Here is a 19,775-nt window from a genome sequence, read left to right on the forward strand (position 1 = left end):
TTGCCACTACTTTGCAGTACTTTGCCACTACTTTTTCACTATTTTGCCACTACTTTGCCATATTTTGCCACTACTTTGCCATATTTTACCACTTATTTGCCATACTTTGCCACTACTTTGCAGTACTTTGCCACTACTTTGCAGTACTTTGCCACTACTTTACTATTTTCACACTTTGCCACTACTTTACTATTTTCACACTTTGCCTCTACTTTGTCACTAGTTTGGCACTTTGCAACTAGTTTCACACTTTGCCCCTTTGCTACTACTTTACCGTATTTTCCCCTAATTTGCCACTAGTTTCACACTTTGCCACTATTTACCCACTACTTTGCCACTAGTTTCACACTTTGCACTACTTTGCCACTACTTTGCAACTAGTTTCACACTTTGCCCCCCTTTGTTACTATTTTGCCACTACTTTCACGCTTTGCCACTACTTTCACTGTTTGCACCCCTTTGCTACTACTTTGCAGCACTTTGCCACCAGTTTCACACTTTGCACCCCTTTGCCACTACTTTGCCACTAGTTTCACACTTTGCCACTACTTCGTGCATAGTTTCACACTTTGCACAACGTTTCCACTACTTTGCCCTCTATTCCACCACTTACAATTCTAGTTTTGCAATATGTATCTGTATTCAAACACTGTCCACTTTAGTTCCGCACTTTGCACCTCTATTCACCCACTGGGCTCTCTAGTTACGTACTTTGCACGTTTATTCCATCATTGCCTACTCTAGTTCTGTACTTTGCACGTTTATTCCATCATTGCCTACTCTAGTTCCATACTTTGCACCTCCATTCCACCACTGCCTTCTCTAATTCAGTACATTGCACCACTGTTCAACAACTGTCCACTCTTGTTCTTACTTTGCACCTCCATTCCACCACTACCCACTCTAGTTCGGTAATTTGCACCTCTATTCAACCACTTACTTTGTTTCTTTACTTTTCACCTCTATTCAACCACTGTCCGTACCTCATTTATCCACTATTAGCTCTATTTCCTTACTTTGCAAGTTTATTTCAACACTTATTACACTAGTTTTGCACTTTGCGCTTCTATTCAACTACTTACTAGTCTAGTTTTGCACCTTGCACCTCTATTGAATGCCTGCCCACTCTAGTTCTGTATTTTTCACCAATACCCAACCAATTACTACTCTAATTCAGTACTTTTCACCACTATTCCACCAGTCCACTCATGTTCTGTATTTTACACTTCTATTCAACCATTGTCCACTCTAGCTCCGTACTTTGCACCTAATCAAGGTAGTTGGAATCTATTTCTCATATGACCCTAGATTGGGGTATCACAAAAATATGTCCAATCCTTTTGACTCTTAAAGTTTATTCCCACCATTGTTACCCTTTTATCATAGCAGGTTTTGTGGTTATTCAAAGGTAAAAGTAAGGGAATTGTTTATGTATCACGATTATTCATATGCAATGGCAAGTTTAAAATCTGAGATGATCTTTATCTGCTTGGTTTTACATTGAATCACCTACTATTGTGGTAAGGAAGTTTAAAATGTCATCAGTTTCATAGGGTCTGAACTACCAAATGGCATTATTACAGATGACTAATTTTGCTATCTGAAAAATTGTCACACTAAAATGATTCGTGAATACATAGCTTACAAATTTGTTATGCCTACAAAAGCATACTCTACTTCAAACAATTTTGCAACATTACAGAAGAGGAGTGGAATTGCTATCTGATGCTCTTTCTCATTACATTTGAAAACATGCTCCAAAATTTTCAATGAAAATTATGTCACAATATATTGTATACAAATTACACTCTCAAACAAATCCTTAAATGGCTCAAAGTAATCTAGGCATTTTTGTAAGAATGAGCATGAAATATTACATCACCTACATTTGTACCTGTATATGTGAATGCACACAAACAATTTGGAACATATATATATATATATGGGGTACAGTAATAAATTATTAAATTGACAGAAAAGCAAATTTTACTGGACGACAAACATTTTAGTCAATTTAATTGTGAAGGAAACTACAAGTCCAAGCTGAAAGTTATTTTACCATTAATCAATGTAGATAACAGCATTACAATAATAAAACAAATGGAATATGTTATACGAGAGAAAAATAACTGACAGAATATCAAAATAAGTTGAAAGATTTTAATGTTCAAAACCAGTCATTTTTTACAGAATTCCTGAATAAAAAAAATAATGATGAAACTGCAAGAAGAAAATTGTAGGTGAAATTTCACCAATATTTTGAACAATATACATAAAACACATACCAAAATTGAACTTGGCCAGAATTTAAAACTTGTTAATATTTTCCCAAGGTCGAAAGAAATCAGAATAAAAGCTATTTAACATTCTGGCAGGGTAAGATCGGAGTTACATGTACCTGCCTCTGTGTCAACAATTTTGAGAGACTTCAAACACTGGTGATGTTTTCTTGGTGGAGCACTGCTGTATTTCTTTTAAAATCAAAGTACATAAATAATCATGTTATTTAGACATGATTCTTCACATGACAACTTAAAGATTGTCAAAAAGTTGTTGGTTGTATGTGGCTATGAATTCATAGCATTTCAATTATTTAGTGAGATACATCAGAAAATATAAATTTAGTAGCATTACATTAGTGATATTAGAAGTCACATTACCTTCTCCATCAGAAAACGTACAAGTTCCAAATGAATAGTTCTTGTTTTCTAATTTGAGTCTCAAAACAATATCATTCAAATAATTTATGTATATTGACTTGACATAAAGAAAGCATTATCTTAGTCCCAATCTCTCTTTTTCTTTCTGTTTTTTCTTCACCATTTCAATATTTCTGTCCCTCCACGAACTTTTTCGGAGTTTAATTGGTCTGTTACCAACATATTTACCTGACGGAAAGAGAATAAAAAATATAGAGAATAAAAGATGAAAGATGTATATCGGACCTTTTTTTTATTGAAGATGCGCAAATTGGTTGCATGCTGCCCTCTATGTTTTATCAGTGTCCATGCTGTATACTTTCTTTTGCCTATGAATTATAGGAAATACATGGGTCGTATCCCTCAAAAATCAGTCCAGCTATTCAAATGGTTTTCCCACTGATAATGTCTAAGTGTATCAGAAGGCTTTTGTTTGCTGTATAATGGCTGGATATAATTTGAGAGTTAGCTGGAATGCGATATCAAGCAACAACAACTACTACTAGTACTAGTGATATACCTATGATATTATATTATGATATTATATTATTATATATATATATAAAGTTTTTAAAACTACCGTAATTATCCAGGTAAGAGCCCCAATAATTGTTGATTGCATAAAACGAGGGGTGAACGAGAAATAGCTGTGAAAGCAAAATAGGTAGTTTCGCTCTGCCTTCACGGCCAATGTAATTTTTGAAATACATGTGTATGTTGTGGCCTGAAAAAGGGTCATTTGGCTTGTGCTTCCTTAGAAACTATTGGAAATCTTATAGCATATGGAGAGTCGCAAAGCAAGTGTCGTACTCGGCTTTAGCGTCATCGACAATGAAAGCAATGTTGCAATATAGTAGCAACCCTATTTTCAAGTCCACCACGATATTCATGTAGTGAGGCATTCTAATCGTTGGAACTTGCGTTGAGCAACGTTGCTTGACCTCTATGATGAAACACGAGTAGTGATGTCATTTTTAGCCAATCAGTAAAGCAGATGCTTAAAGGTCAAAGATGATTGACAGACTGTAAACAAAAGCGTTGTGTGACATCGGAGCAGAGCTACCCCATTTTTCTTGGCTCTTTATTGTGACGAGACATGAACTGACAGTGCCAAGTTGGCAGTCAGCAAAATCCGTAGAATATAAATGCTAAGTCCAAATTGTCTGCGACGACATCAACGACTTTCGGGACTAAGCAGTAGAGACTGTGTTCGACGGCGACAGCGACATCCACTTTAACTTTGATGTTTTTGACTTTGATGAAGATGTCAAGGTGACCACCAAATTCAGCCAGATTCTTAGTCGGCCGGTGACTGGTCTCGGCCAGAGCCCGAGCTCGGCCAGCATATATGTTGATGGGTTTGTAAATGGGTGTTAATGGATGTCGATTTCAGTGACACAACAGCGAGTGCTGTGTTTTTTTCCTACAAAGTACATCAGTGTTTTTAATTCTAACTGCCCGAGTTATATCAAGGTAAAAAAATAGCAAGTCATTGAAAATGACAGTTTCCATTCAAACTGTTTAAATTAATCCTCATGTACCAAACTTGGTCTTGACAATATTCAAGAAATATATTTACGTGATGAAATACCAAAACAGTGTACATACTGAGTATGACAAATAAGAAATCAAAAAAAGCTTAGAAAGAACTCCCATGTGCTGAGAGTATTGGAGACACATTAAATATAATTCTAAATTACTTGTACTTGATTGAGATAGTGATGGAAAAGCACAATGTAATAGACCATCTATGTACCAAGTTTTATTGAAATGTGATTGGAGCCAAAAAAAATTATGAATTATTATGCTAATTAGGGAAATAATATAAACAGTATTTAACCCCAAACTAATCATGTTTGTACATTGTTCTAGAGCATCTTTGTACTACGTTTCATTGAAATGGAATAATTAGTACTTTAGATATCAGTGTGATAGCTTAAAAAAGGTTAATTATGCAAATTAGTAATTAATATGTACAGATTTTAACCCACAATTATCCAGGTCTGTCTATTGTCCTACAGCATCCATGTACAAAGTTTCATTGAAATGTGATAATTAGTACTTGAGAAATCAGTGTGAAAGCAGAAAATTAAATAATTATGCAAATTAGGTAATTAATATGCACAATTATTTGCCCTAAAACTAATCAAGTCTCTGGATAGTCCTAAAAGATATATGTACAAAGTCTCATTGAAATGTGATGATTAGTACTTGAGATATCAGTGGAAAAACCGAAAATTTACTAATCATTATGCAAATTAGGTAATTAGTAATTAGGTAATTTTCACCAAAAACTAATCAAAACCTAGCACTAGTTCAGAGCTTCTATATACCAAGTTTTATCAAAATCCAATGAGTGGTTGTTTAGATATCAGTGGAACAGTCATGGAACACACACACACACAGGTGTCCCATGAATTGTGGAGCCACCATTGAATTAATTTTTAATATAGTTGAATTAACTTTTAATATAGTTGCGATATGAACACGATTAAAACACGTTCCTATATAGGGTTGTGTTTTAATTGGAGTTTAATTGAACTCAATTACAATGCAATACAATGGAGAATTACACTTTAACTAAGTTTAATTAAACTAGAGTTGAATATCCCGTGACTGAACATAGAAATGTTTGCGAAGCTTAGGTTTAGTATCGGGGAAAGGTATGGTATAATTATATTAATATAAACTGAACCATACCTTCCCCGATACTAAACCTAAGCTTCGCAAACCTGACTTAAATTCGATTAAATATTAATATAAATTATGAAACATTGTGGAGCCACTTGTTTGGGGCTCCATTTTGTTTGTGTATGTCTGGCACGCACGCACACACACACACACACGCACGCACGCACGCACGCACGCACGCACGCACGCACGCACGCACGCACGCACGCACGCACGCACGCACGCACACACACACACACACGCACGCACACACGCACGCACACACGCACGCACGCACACACACACCCCCACCCACCCACCCACAGTACACTGATCAAGTACAAGTACTTTCAAACCATTTTACAATGCAGTGTCCAATGTCTGAAAAGCAGTGACAAGATCAAATTCAACTTCAGAAAGGCACCCAGAATGATTTGGTTCGAATACATACATACTGAAATAAATATGATATGTCCCATATCTAGTATGTTATCAATAGTCATACTGTTTTTATTATTATTATTTCATCTATTTTTTTCAATATTATTACCAACATATATCAATAGTTTTTTTTGGAATTGTAGTCTGTTGATTTATTTTTTAAACCATTGTTGTGCTTTAGACAGTAATTCTTGTAAAATTTGTATGTTTTTATATACATGTTTTAGCAGTTAGTGTAACCATTTTAATTCCTTCTGAGGAATTTTAAGTGTTTCAATAAACCTACTGTTAGCAGTACTGACATTAGCAGTATCCATAATCATTGAATATACCAAGGTTTTAAGACTGTTTGTCAAACATGTACTGACTCCAGAGGTGATACCTAAATAGTTATGTGAATCTTAATGAGCATAACTTGCAATCACTAATTTATCTTGACCCGTTATTTCACACTTTGAAGTAAGACCAGCACTGCCTTCTATATCACCAGTTAGCAACAGAATCATTCTCTTATTGTACAAATAAAGTTGCATAAATCCACACAGAAAAAAAGTTGTTAGTGTTTTTATTACCAACTTCTTTTTGTGTACAGTGAAAAATTGAAAGTCTAAATACATAGTTCTATATACATATTTTTGATAAAATAAAAGTTTCATAAATGAAGAATTTTAATTGAAGTCAGCAAATCTTCTGTAATAGATTTGTGTATATTGCAGAACTATGTGGTATTGTTGCATGATATAAGCCATTAAAATTGTCTTTCAAATCCAGATCCTGTGAAGAAAAAAAACAAAAAAACTTTACAAACAAACAATATACAGTTCACATAATTCCACTGAAACCTAGCAATTTCAGTTCTCCCATACGCACATTTAAACAAATGGATTCAAACAAGTGACCTTGGAAGCAGATGACGCCGTGTCAAGGTGACCTACTATATCCTCAGAGGTGGACATCCAGGCATTTTCATCGCCTGGTAACCCTCGTGGTGAAAACAAAGGCCAAAAACTCGCAGAAAACGGTACTTTGAGGTGATTGTTGAGACTCCTCTGAACAGTGAAACAAGATTAGCCCTACGTGTGTAACATATATAAATTTGCTTGTTCAGCATTGCTTCAAATTTGAGTTTGTGTTGTTTTCTCAAAATTTTCACTGACTCAATCGGCATTCCACAGCAGCGGGCACATAACCCATAGAAATGCATGGTACAGTGGTGCGCGTCTTAGCAACGTGGAAGGACTGTGATGTAGCTCCGCCCGAGGATATTCAAAGATGGCGCCGAGCCGTGTTTGATTGCAAATTATGAAAGATCGTCACAATATTAAAGTAGCTAGTTCACGTCATTTAAAAATTGCAGCTAGATAAACACAGAGTTACGCAAAATTATTATTTTTGTAAATAATAACTGGTTAAAAAATACAAACGAGAGCGCCAGTGATCAAATACAATTGCACTAATACATAGACGGATGTGCAGTCTATTGACCATTGGCTACGGGCATCAAACAAATTACCTTAGTCGATCCGCAACAATACAAATCCCATATCGTTGCTTACAAACATATCATCTTATATTTTAGTCCTGTGTACACGGACTGTATCGGAGGCTTAGTATCATAACACAGACCGACAATCCTCCACTTTACAGTCATTTCGAAAATGGATAGAAAAAATTAACTTTTAGCGTCTTCACAATAAAAAGACTAGAATCAAAATAAACTTCTATTTTTACCATTTAATTGACTATTCCATGTTGTCTCTGGGCTATATTTCATTCACAAATTACAGTCTACACTACTGATGACATAACATTCTGGCTAATCTCTCAAAATGGCGGACGTACCTCCTCAGATAGGGCATTTTGAATAAAGTTATTCAGTGTCTCTCATAACGGCACTTAAAATTGTAATCAAATGATACTGTTGGATCAATATTTTTTTATTGTAATAATCAAACCAGAACGATTATCTTGAATACTTCCAAACAGTCATGTTCCAATGCATAGTCGCTATTTGTGACGATTGATTACAAAACAACCGCGACTGCATGCGTAGGACAGCGTGAAATGGCATTGTCTATTAGTTAGACCCGATCAACACAGCATTATACGTAGGACTACTTATATAACGCAAGAAAATATTTTTTTAGCCAACACAAATTGAAATAGATAACTGTCTTGATAGATAAACAAACAAGCAAAAATATTATTGCAGCATGCATTAATTAAATAACATAAACCCCTGCACTCAGTAAATAAAAAAACAAATTGCTACGATGTACTTACCAAATAATTTAGTGATCTTCAGTCTTAAATATCGCGAAGTGACAATAGGCATCCGTAAACATGGACCGAACATGAGGTGTGTTACCATTGACCTCACTTAAGCAAATCTCCTCCCAAGATGCAACATTGGAACACATTGCCTGAAATATTGATAATATTTATTGCTATCATTTTCAAATCAAGATATCAAACAAAATACAAATAAAGGTAACATTCTGACAAATCAACATAATTATACAACTTTATTGACATTAATTTAACAACATAAAAATAACTTTGTATTGAATGCATGTAATTTATAGTCCACCTTAATCAGAATCTGCACATTTTGGGGTCTAAAATAGCCGCCAAACTGTCAAAATTGATCTAATCACGAAACAAATTCAAATTCATATATATACCATCATGACATGTATGTGTACCAAATTTGAAAAGAATCCATCAAAGCATGTCTGAAATATGACCACGCACACACTACTTCCCCTTTCGGACTACCGTCGGAGCGGGAACTAAAAAATGCATGGGCAGCAAAGGGTGTAGATAAAAAGTGTCATATCATGACAATATATATAAAACAATATAAAATATATAATATATAATAATAATATAAAAATGCATGGGCGTCAATTTCAGTGATGCATCATATCACGCTTCGTTAATTTCTAACAAAATACAGGCTGCCCGAGTCATCTCACAATAAAAAAGGGTTGATGATCTTAGTGATGCTACAGCGAGTGCTGTATTAGAGACAGCCGGAGTCATATCACGGTAAATATAAATCAAAAAAAGCATAGAAAGAACTCCTGTGTGCTTGGGGAATCAAACTACAATGTAATTGCTTCTGTACACGATTTGCAATTTATCTGTGCATGGAGCTCTGAGTTATGAATTTCAATAAGTAGATCAGTTCATGAGATATCAGGTGTAAATTTAGCTAATTATTGTATAAATTATTATGCACAGATTTCTCACACAAAATCTTCTGTGCACCTAGTTTCATATATACCACATATGAAATATATTTAATAGTTCCTTAGATATAAATAAAATAGCTTAATGGGGAGGGGTTTGTCATGTGAGCACTGCGAGTGGCGAGTCTGATCTCAAAATTCAGTAGTTTGTGTGATTGCTTTAACAACTTAGAGTGCACAAAACAAATACCAACATAGAAATAAAACTGAAATATATATTGGATCAGCACATTAAAAATGCAAACAAAAAGAGCATATTTTTTTTTCATAAAGAGTTGAATTCTTTACTTGCTGATTCATTGGAGCTGCTCTTGCAGAATTGTTATTAATGAAAGTTGTGCACCAATGATGGTCGCTCTATATTAACATATGGGTGCAGATTTTCTACACTCATCCAGCGTTGCATGGGGTCAACGAAGGCCTAAGCACATGCTCCCCACTTTAATACTGACAAACAACTGAAAGTACTGCCTTTTGCACTTTTTGCACTGGATTAAAAATTAGATTATATTAAGGGTGTTTTAGTTCATACATGACAATATACTGTATGCAAGGATACAAACAGTTGTGTTTATTAATTGCTTAGACAGGCTTAGAATAGCTTAGATAGGTTCAGATTCAGGCAGACGGTTCTCTGAATCCACCTATTTACATAGTTCATACCCACCATAGTCTCCGGTCAGTCAAAATGATTTTTTTGAACAGCAGGCATTAATCTGCAATTCTGCCAATGACGGAGAGATAAAATCTAGGTCAGGGGAATCCCCATAACCCCAAGATTCTTTTTCCTTACGTCACGGACCACCAGGTTATGTCACGCCACCTCACCTTGACCTTCACTCTGGTTCCTTTCTCTCCGCACTGAGGACCAGACCAATGCTACGAAAAGAGTGGGGTGGTTGGGAGGAACCCGGAGTCTATAGTGGGTATGAACTATGTGTATAGGCGAGTTCGGAGAACCCTCTGTCTAAGTTCACTACGTTCAATTACCAACCATAGACTCCGGTCAGTCAAAATGACTATTTTGAATTATAGTCAGACGCTGGGTTTTCCGAGCAAACAGAAAATGATGAGTCTTTTTTCCCAGTCCGGGATGATACACTCTACAACTACCACTCATCACCTAGCTAAGACGCCAAAAGAGGGTGGTGTCTTACTTTGCCTGTGCTGTCCCCGGAGCAAAAAACCATAAATGCTGCTACGGTGACAGGGTTTGGTGTGCCTGAGAAAGCTAGACCCAAACCAAAATCCAATTCAGGGGGTAGTATGCTTTCGAAGTAAAAACCGAAACAGTTCTGCATGAGGAAACTTCCAAGGAGTGCTGACAGTAGAGAAATTTGTCCGCAAAGATGTTGAGACCGACTTATTGCCTATGCGCAGGAACCCTTGTGGTCGTTCGGGCTGGGTCAGCAACCAGAGTCTGACCCGCTATGACGGGATCCAACCTAACGAAGCCCTCCTCAATTGATTGGGTGTCTCTTAGGTAGTAATTGATAAAGACGTTTGCGTTCTCCAGAAGTCTGCCCTCAGTATATGTTCGAGGAGGTTTCTGACACTAGCGCTAGTGAGTTAGCAATCGCACAGACCTCATGCGCTCGTACTTGGTGTCTCTGCAAGCTCTGTGTCAAGGAAGTTATTATATATCTCTAATACAGTCACAGTAATCCACCTGGCGATGGAAGTTGGGCAGGCCGGCCTATCCTGCCTACATGTGCTTGGCACCCCGTCTCGAATCCCTAGTACGGTTTTCATAGCAACTTATTGCTCAAACCGGGCAGAGAAGCAATTCCTCCTGACCATCCGGGTCGACAATATTTGACAGCCGGGGATGATGATCGGCTGAGGATCGGGTACTGGGATTTGGTTCTTTGCAAGAAACCTGATTTGTGTCTTTAGCACAACTTGATTGTTCGGCGGCACACTCGTCCGAGAAGGACAATGCCCCCAGTTGCAACCAATGCCTACCTGAAGCGAGGGCCAATAAGAAGACTGTTTTTCATGTCAAAAATTTGAGTGGTGCTGATCAGGAAGGCTCAAAGGGCGGTCTGCTTAGAGCGGACAACACAACCGACAAATCCCAGTTGGGCGGTTCCCGTGTACAGGGTCTCGGCCTCTTATATGGAAAGCAGTAAATAGTCTCCTAATAATAGGACAATCAGACAAGGCCAACCTGTAGCAACGATCGCTGCATTGGACAAACCCACTTCGTCAAACGGTTGGACGAAGGAGTCTGCGACCTGGCCAATAGAAGGATGGGCATAGATCGATCTACCTTCCGCTGCACCAATCAGTTAATGTTCGCCACCTTAAATTGTAGGCAGCGTTGGTGGGATCCTTGTTTGCCCTGGCCAGGACGTTGGCAGCCCGCTCAGACAAGACTTTCGTCTGCAGTCAGCAGGAGTGTTACTTAAATAGGGAGCTTGGCATTCAGGGGTGTGGCAAACCAGTCTATCTTTGGACCGTCCCACAGCCAAAACAGCCTGGAGGCTACCCATTGCAGTATCTGCCACTCCGTGTTCTGGAGACGAAGCCGCCTTGAAAGGGCATCTGCTAGACTGCCCCCCCCCCCTCCTTGTTGAAGGAGACCACCGCTGTGTTGTCTGTGGAGAGCAGGACTCTGTGGTCTTGAACTACGGGTAGAAAGTGTGGTAGTGCTAAGTGCACTGCTTTTAGCTAGAGCCGGTTGATATGGCAGTCCCGAAACTAATGCAGGGGCCATATACCTTGGGTATGTTCGTCCAATAGATGCGCTCTGTTTTTATACTTCACATATGAATACCAAATTAAATTTATATTTCAGTTAAATTTCCTTCCAACAAACTATGACGTTTTTGTGAAGAGTAGAATACGTATTTTGCAAGATTTTGTTTTGTATGTGTATTTTCAGATTGCAGTAGCAAAATAAATTTCCATTCAAGCGCTGGGCAATAGTAAAACTTGTCTATAAAACGAGTTCTAATTTCCTCAAATATAGAACATTGTAATAGAAAGTGGAACTCGTTTTCAATGTGATTACAACCAAGAGGACACAATCTTTGGTCAAGTGGTATTTCCAATGCCCTACCCTTTTCAATCATGAGATCATGAGCAGATATCCTAAAACAAGTGAGAGATTTTCTAAAAACACTTATGGTGATAGAATCCAGATATTTTTTCCCGGCTAATAATTTTTTAAATTTAGAATAAGTGCATAATTTTGAACTATTACCAATCTGATCATGCCACTGTTGCTGGGAAATATCTAGACACCGTTGGTTAAACTGTAGCAGAAAACAATTTGGGTTATTCACATACTGGCTTTCCCATACGTGTGCAAAACCAAAATTACATAACAAATCCTTAACATATGTTACCCAACAATTAAATCCCCTTTCTACCCTATCATATTGATAGCCATAACATTCTTTTACTAAAACAGAGGAATCACCACCTATACATTTTAACCAATACCGAATTATTTCTTTGTTCACATGTGTTCTAATTAAATGTCTTCCCAACTCCCCCTCACAGCAGAGTTTGTGGCCTTTGGGTGTACCCCTAAAACAAATTTACAAAATTTATGATGAACTGTTTCTATATCGCAAGATTTATGTGTTCCCCATATTGCACTGCCATAAAGCAGGATTGGGAGAATTTTGCAGTCAAAAACACGAAACGCAATAGCTGGTTTGAACCCATCATATTTATAAAGAATACTTTTAATACTGTGCATGGCTTTCGTTGCTTGTTCAGCAATGTGTTTTTGGGCCTGATACCAAATATTTTGAGACTATTTCAATTTCATTCCCATTCCAAAACCACTTTTCAGATTTCTTTAGTCTACCCGATTTGCGAAAAACAACAATTTTTGATTTATTCAAATTTACTGTTAACCTCCATCTTTTACAGTAATTTGCTAATCTATTTAGAAGACGCTGTAGACCAATGGGAGATTTACTAAATAATGTGAGGTCATCAGCATATAATATATACATTAATTTTAAAGTGTTTACATAGATTACAGTTTCAACACCTTGTGTAAGAGCTTCTTCTATATCATTTATATAAAAACAAAAAAATAATGGGGAAATAACTGAACCTTGTTGCAGGTCTGTTCCAATTTTAAACAGATCAGTCACACCATGTGGGGTTTTAACTACTGCCTTAACATGTGTATACATTGAGAACAAAGTTGTTAATAGTCTGCCTCTCATTCCTGCCTTTGTTAATTTATAACATAGTGAAATATGGTGGATCCTATCGAATGCTTTTTCATAATCTATAAAAGCACAATATAATCAACTATTGAGATGAAATACATATTTATCAATAATTTTGCTCAGAATAAACATATATCTAATGTGCTTCGTTCCTTTCTAAAACCACTCTGATTTTCAACAATTCTACTATATTTATCAAACCATACTGTCAAGATATTCATATATATTTTACTAATATTTTACTGAACTGAAATCAGGTCGGGCCGTAATAGCCGTTTTTTTTTTCATTATTTTCGCCTCAAGTATCTACCTTTCTACTGTCGATGGGTCCCGAAACTATTTCATCAATTATTTTGTGGGCGATGGTCCGAAATTGGCCGATTTCACGACGAAAACCGCGTGAAATGGGAAAACTATGACACCTCGTGACGTCACGATAACTTATTCATGATGGCAGCAAACACAGGGATTTCGCTGTAGTTTGCCCTCAAAATAATCGATGAAATAGTTTCGGGACCCATCGGCAGTAGAAAGGTAGACCTTGAGGCGAAAATAATGATTACAGTTCGGTAAAATAGGGTAACTCGCATAGGATGGAACTGTAGCTCCATGGTTTCGCATTAACACAACGACGAACGAAATAACCGACAGCAAAACCAAGTGAGCTACAGAACTGCAGCTATCACCAGGTTAGCAAGAGTTTCTCACGATCATCAAACCCGAGACACAAACGATAATACAAAGTGTATAAATACCATAATAAGCACAGTTTCTTACCTTTGAAAATGGTGAGACAGAATTTTGTCCATAGAAGCGTTGCGCAAATAAAGATACAATTTCGTAATACAATATCCTCACACAAAAATGACTGATTTCCACAGAGACGAGAACTGCGCATGCGTCATCAAAACTCAGATTAAATTCGGGTAATTTTGGGAAAAGTCGGATTTTCCAGCAATTTTGAAGGAAAAATGTTAAAAATCAAAGAAAAACACAGTAAAACTTTGAAGAATTGAAAAAATAACTTGATGTGCCTAATAACACCATCAATTCCTGTCTCTGTACCAACTCTGAACTGAATTGGATCACACATGTGTGAGAAGAAGCTGGTAACGTGAAGCACAAACACGACCCAAATCTAAATTTCATCTTATTTCATCGATTCCAATCGTATTTTCAACACTCGATGCTGTTGAAATGAATATTCGCCATGTTTTGACCTGCAATGGTGTTCTTTGACCTGACAGGTCAAATCGATAATTAACCAATGAACACGATGGATGATGCCAACTTGTTCAAATTACCATAGCTCATTTAAATACGATCTTTTGGCTTGGATTTTGATGGGAAAGCGACATGATTTTTTTTAAATAAAAAAATTAGCTGTTTTCAAAAGATAAACTGAGCATTTGAAGAATAATTTAACATTGTTTACAGTGATAACAGCTCATTGTCGAAACAAAGCTAACCCATTCACGCTAGTCACAATAAACATCAATACTCTTGAATAGGCGTCAATGACTACGGCGAAACTTTTAGGCATCAGAGAAGATTAAAATAACACCTTAAAAAACTGCCAAAAAATCGCCCTGGGCGGTTTCTTGGTCGCATTTTTTTTTTTTTAAATCTGAACTGCCGTTTAACGGCCCTGGGCGAATTTACGGCAGCATCCGGTACTAGTCCAAATAGATACCCTAATACATGTAATCTGAATACCTCCCCAATCCATTGTGGGAACCCCACTTACAATGGGGTTAACAATTTCATTAATTGGGGACACAGACTTTTGTTTTATAATGCTAATTAAATTAGCCGATATTAGTGTGTATAAAAGCATTGATTGCACTTACCATTCATTTCCCGCATAGCTGCTACAAAATCATTTGGATCTCTAAAGCTAACAAAACCAAAACCTTTAGTTTTATTTGTTCTCTTATCTCGAACTACCTGCATGTAAAAATTAAAAAATACTCATTAAATGTCAAACCCATTTTAGATATTTGATGTTAAACACACTTTTTTTATTCATCATTTCAAATACCAAGATATATTTTCTTTGGTTGATGTCTGCAGACACTCATTATTACCACAAGAGTTTTATATCAATCTGAACCAATTGATATTACCGGTACTCAAAACATGTATTGATATAATGTTGTTGCCATGCGCAACTTCTGCAACTGATTTTATTTTTTTTTAAATATTTGATATAATCAACAATGCCTATTTTGTGGTATTTTATCCACACCATAGAATAGGAACAAACCATGTGACCAAGGCCATATGACGGAGCCATTACAGCTGGCTATTCACTCTGGTTCCTATCACTCCGCATCAAGGACTTAGACCAACGCTACAGAAAAAGTGGGGTGGTTGTGGGGGTATGGAGTCTATGATGGTTATAAACTATGTGAATAGACGGGTTTGGAGAACCCTCTGCCTAAATTCACTGCGTTCAATTACCCTAAAACTCTAAAATTTCGGCCCTTCTAAAAATTAGAGCGAGTGATTATTTACCGGGTTTCAGTATTTTATTTACCTCCAGATTTTTGACTCCACTAAATATTGCCAACTTATTCTTATTCGAAAATTGCAACAAGTTTTGGTTTTCCCCCAAACGAAAATCAAAGAAAGCTTAGAAAGATCCTGTGTGCTGAGAGTATTGAAGACACATTAAAAATTAATTCAAAATCACTTGTACTTGTACACGAGATATTGATGGAAAAGCTGAAAACTAATTATGTAAATCAGATAACTAATATGAACAGAACAAAAAAATTATGAATTATTATGCTAATTAGAGAATTAATATGAACAAATTTTTACCCAAAATTAATCAGGCCTGTCTATTGTCCTAGAGCATTTACATGTACCCAAGTATGTACCAAATTTTATTCAAATGTGATAATCAGTAATTGAGATATCAGTGTTAATTAATTATGTTAATTAGGTGATTAATAAGCATAAATATTTACCAAAAACTAATTGGGTCTCTGCATAGTTTCTTTATATATCAGTGGAACATTATGCAAATTAGGTAATTAATATCCAATTAAAACTAATCAGGTCTCTGCATAGTCCTAGAAGATTTATTTAGCAAGTCTCATTGAAATATGATGATTAGTACTTGAGATATCAGGCAAAGAGCTGAAAATTAACTAATTATGTTAATAAGGTAATTAATATGCACAAATATTTACCCCAAAACTAATCAGGGGTCTGCACAGTCCTTAAGTAACTATGTACCAAGTTTCATTAAAATGTGATGATTACTACTTGAAATATCAAAAGCTGAAAATGTATTAATTATGCAAATTAGGTAATTACTATGTACTGATATCAGGTTTGTGCAGTGTCCTATAACATCTATGTACCAAGTTTTATTGAAATGTGATGGTTAGTACTTGAGATATCAGTGGAAAAGTTGAAAATTTATTCATCATTATGCAAATTTGGTAATTAATATTGCATAGATTTTTACCCAAAACTAATCAAATCTGCACATTAGTTTGGAGCATCAAAATCCAATGAGTGGTTCTTTAGATATTAGTGGAACAGTCATGGAACAGCTAAAAAAAATTATCATGCAAATTAGGTAATTAATATGCATGGATTTTTACCAAAACCTAATCAAATCTGCGCATCTTTGCACCAAGTTTCATCAAAAATCAATGTATGGTTCTTGTGATATCAGTGGAACAGACACACACACAGACACACAGACAGACACACTAACACAAACAGGACTTTCCCAGAAGGCGTGAATCCGAATTTCTGATTGAGATTTTATTTTATTGGTAACGAAAGTATATTCTAAATGAAGTTTCAAATAAAAACGAACACAACTGCATTGCGTAGAAGCAAATGATCATGGTTGCAAAATCCAGGCATGCTGCGTTTCACAATTGTTGATTATTACTCAGTAGTGATTATAATAATGTACAAAAAACATTTCATTGAAAATGACACAGTCCTCGTTAAATTTTTGAAAGTTCTCTTTGTGCTCGTCATATTAAAGCGGAGGGGCTGTCGCAAGCGTGTCCTTGAAACTTGAGTTCCAAGTGGCGTATACAAAAAATTGTCTATTTACATCAAAACGCGTGTTCCGTGTAGTAGTAATATGGCCAAAAATAAAAACGGCCGTTATTCGGCCATCTTTGATCTGATTACACATCTTTGACACACTGATATGTATGATGTATGTGCCAAATACAAATGAAAATGGTATATAAATTGTGGAAATATAGTAGTAAGGCCAAAAAGTCAGATGGCTGTCAATCGGCCATTCTTTCCTAGATTTTGAAACAAATTGTCATGAACATGTATCCTAACATGTCTAATCTATGTACCAAGTTTGAATGAAAACTGACAAAGCATGACCAAAATACAACATTTTCAAAAAACAAGATGGCTGCCAGTTGGCCATTTTGAATCGAATTGCTAAACCACTGCATGTGCATATGTCCCACATAAAGTACTAGGTACATGCAAAGAATGAACGGAATCGGTCCAAGGGATTTAGAGATATGACTCTGGACGGACGCACGGATGCATGGAGACAGAATTACCGACAGACTTCGTCCGAATGGGGACTAATAAATTTGTTGAATTGTTATGAAATACAAATAAAAGTCAACTTAGTTTCATCGTAAGCAAATGATTCCGGTCTCATATAAACGCTCAATGATGTAGGATATCCGCCATGTTCTTATAGGTCAAATAGGTCAAATCGCTAATTAACCAATCAAAAATTTAATTATTTAAATATGTTAATGTTATTGAACGCAATGTGGAAAAGATTGATGTTGTAGTATGATCTTTTGGCTTGGATTTTGATGCGAAAACGGCATGATTTTTTTTTAAATCAAAAAATTAGTTGTTTTTAAAAAATAAACTGGGCATTTGAAGAATAATTTAACATTGTTTACAGTGATAACAGCTCATTGTCGAAACGAAGCTTACCCATTCACGCTAGTCACAATAAACATCATACTCTTGAATAGGCGTCAGTGACTACTGTAAAACTTAGACTCTATTTTAGCCGCCAGGAATGATTGAAATGTCCAAAAAATGATGCCAAAATACACCTTAAAAGTCCCATTTTATTTTCTTAAATCCCATTTTATTTTTTAATCCAAGGGCAAATTTACGACAGAATCTGGTTCCTCAAATAAGGGACACGTGAGCTTTGATTCGAACCGGATACATTGAACTGGGTCGGGGAGATACAAATTATCCCAGTTGCTAAACTTCCATGTCTCTTTTGTCCAATGGGTACCTGTACTTCGAACATTCGCAAGTTTTCCTATGTAGTGCGAGACAGCTTTGTCTTTTGACCTATTAGTTTTGTGCTGACCTCTTCTCCGCGTCTTGATGTTTTGTTTTCCTTGTCATAATACTCACTGATTAATGACTTTGTTTTGATTTTGAGTTGTTTAGCCTACAACTCGGCCACTACCTTGCTGAAGTTTACGTCAATTGACGGACATTGCATTTTTTTTAAACTAACGAAGCACACTGTCTATCATCCCCATTTTTTTTCATTTGCTGATTTCTATTCTGAAAAATTTGACCGTCCGAAAAGGCACCTTAATTTTGACTCGAAAAACACGTCACATTTCCAACACAAATTATTTAAAACCGGTCGAAATTTTCGAGTTTTTACAGTATTTAATTTTATTTTTGAGAGAGCGAATTTTTAGAAGTAGTTTTCACAAACAAAAATTTAGGATGGTTAAACGTTGAGTTATGGGCGGTTGCAGTAATGCGTATAGTCATAGTGTAAGTATTTACACGTTTCCAATCGATCCGAAGGTGCGAAATCGGTGGACGAAAGCCATGAAAATAACGAAAAAAGTTTTTTTGCGAACCTGATTATCGCTTTATAGAGACCACTCGTGTTATGTGAAAGGTAGCAGTAATTTTGATAATGACATAAAAACGAAGCATCGAACAAACAGGTAATTAAGCAGCCCTCAGGTTGTTTTCATTTTCGCAGGCTAAAAGTGTCTGAATTGTTCGGTGATTGGTGTTGAATGTTGAATTCATACCTTTGTTGCCTTTACTTGCAGCTTGATCTGCGCAATAATTTATGGAATAAGAATCGGCAATGCAAGCTACCCAGCAACTTTCCCTTCTGACGTCACAGGGGGAATTTCTGTATGCAAATGAGAAGCTAATGAGGAGCCTCTTTTTAAAATACACAACAATAAAGTTGCCGTAGACTGAGTTTAAAACGCATTTTTTCAGTTAAAAAAAATAATTGATGCTTAGAAAATTAATAATATTTATGTATCAATGAATAATTTCAGGTGTGAAAATAGCAGCCATTTCACAGGCACTTTAAGCATCGCATCATGGGCGAAACAAAAGTGACGTGGCTATTTGTCTAAGCGACGCAGACTCGCAGTGCTTGAAAGGCCTGGGGAGAACACTGCCTGGTCCATTCCTCCCTGGGGCGCGCAGCTACTCTTCCCTCCCGTGGAAGGGTATGAGCGCTTGCCTCCTGGCTG

General features: G+C 36.4%; 1 protein-coding gene and 1 long non-coding RNA gene across 3 annotated transcripts in view; both read right to left on the reverse strand.

The window, feature by feature from the left end:
• Nucleotides 1–2,146: 2,146 nt before the first annotated feature.
• LOC100374935 (RNA-binding protein 42-like) overlaps nt 2,147–19,775 on the reverse strand; it is a 58,798-nt gene continuing 41,169 nt past the window's right edge. Inside the window, exons 6-7 of one of the 2 annotated variants that reach the window (XM_085499026.1) lie at nt 15,114–15,210; nt 2,147–2,888 (exon numbers count right to left, since the gene is read on the reverse strand). In XM_085499026.1, coding sequence (XP_085355152.1) covers nt 2,776–2,888; nt 15,114–15,210 — 210 coding nt within the window. In that variant the 3' untranslated portion in view covers nt 2,147–2,775. The remainder of the gene's footprint in view (nt 2,889–15,113; nt 15,211–19,775) is intronic. The other variant, XM_085499027.1, reaches the window with a different exon arrangement.
• LOC146742794 (uncharacterized) lies at nt 6,359–11,595 on the reverse strand. The gene is made up of 2 exons (XR_014929457.1): nt 8,094–11,595; nt 6,359–6,584 (listed from the first exon to the last, which is right to left on the reverse strand). It is a non-coding gene; the product is annotated as an uncharacterized LOC146742794 (long non-coding RNA).

Source organism: Saccoglossus kowalevskii, chromosome 5 (genome assembly GCF_978046115.1).
Source record: "Saccoglossus kowalevskii chromosome 5, keSacKowa6.1, whole genome shotgun sequence".
Taxonomy (NCBI): domain Eukaryota; kingdom Metazoa; phylum Hemichordata; class Enteropneusta; family Harrimaniidae; genus Saccoglossus; species Saccoglossus kowalevskii.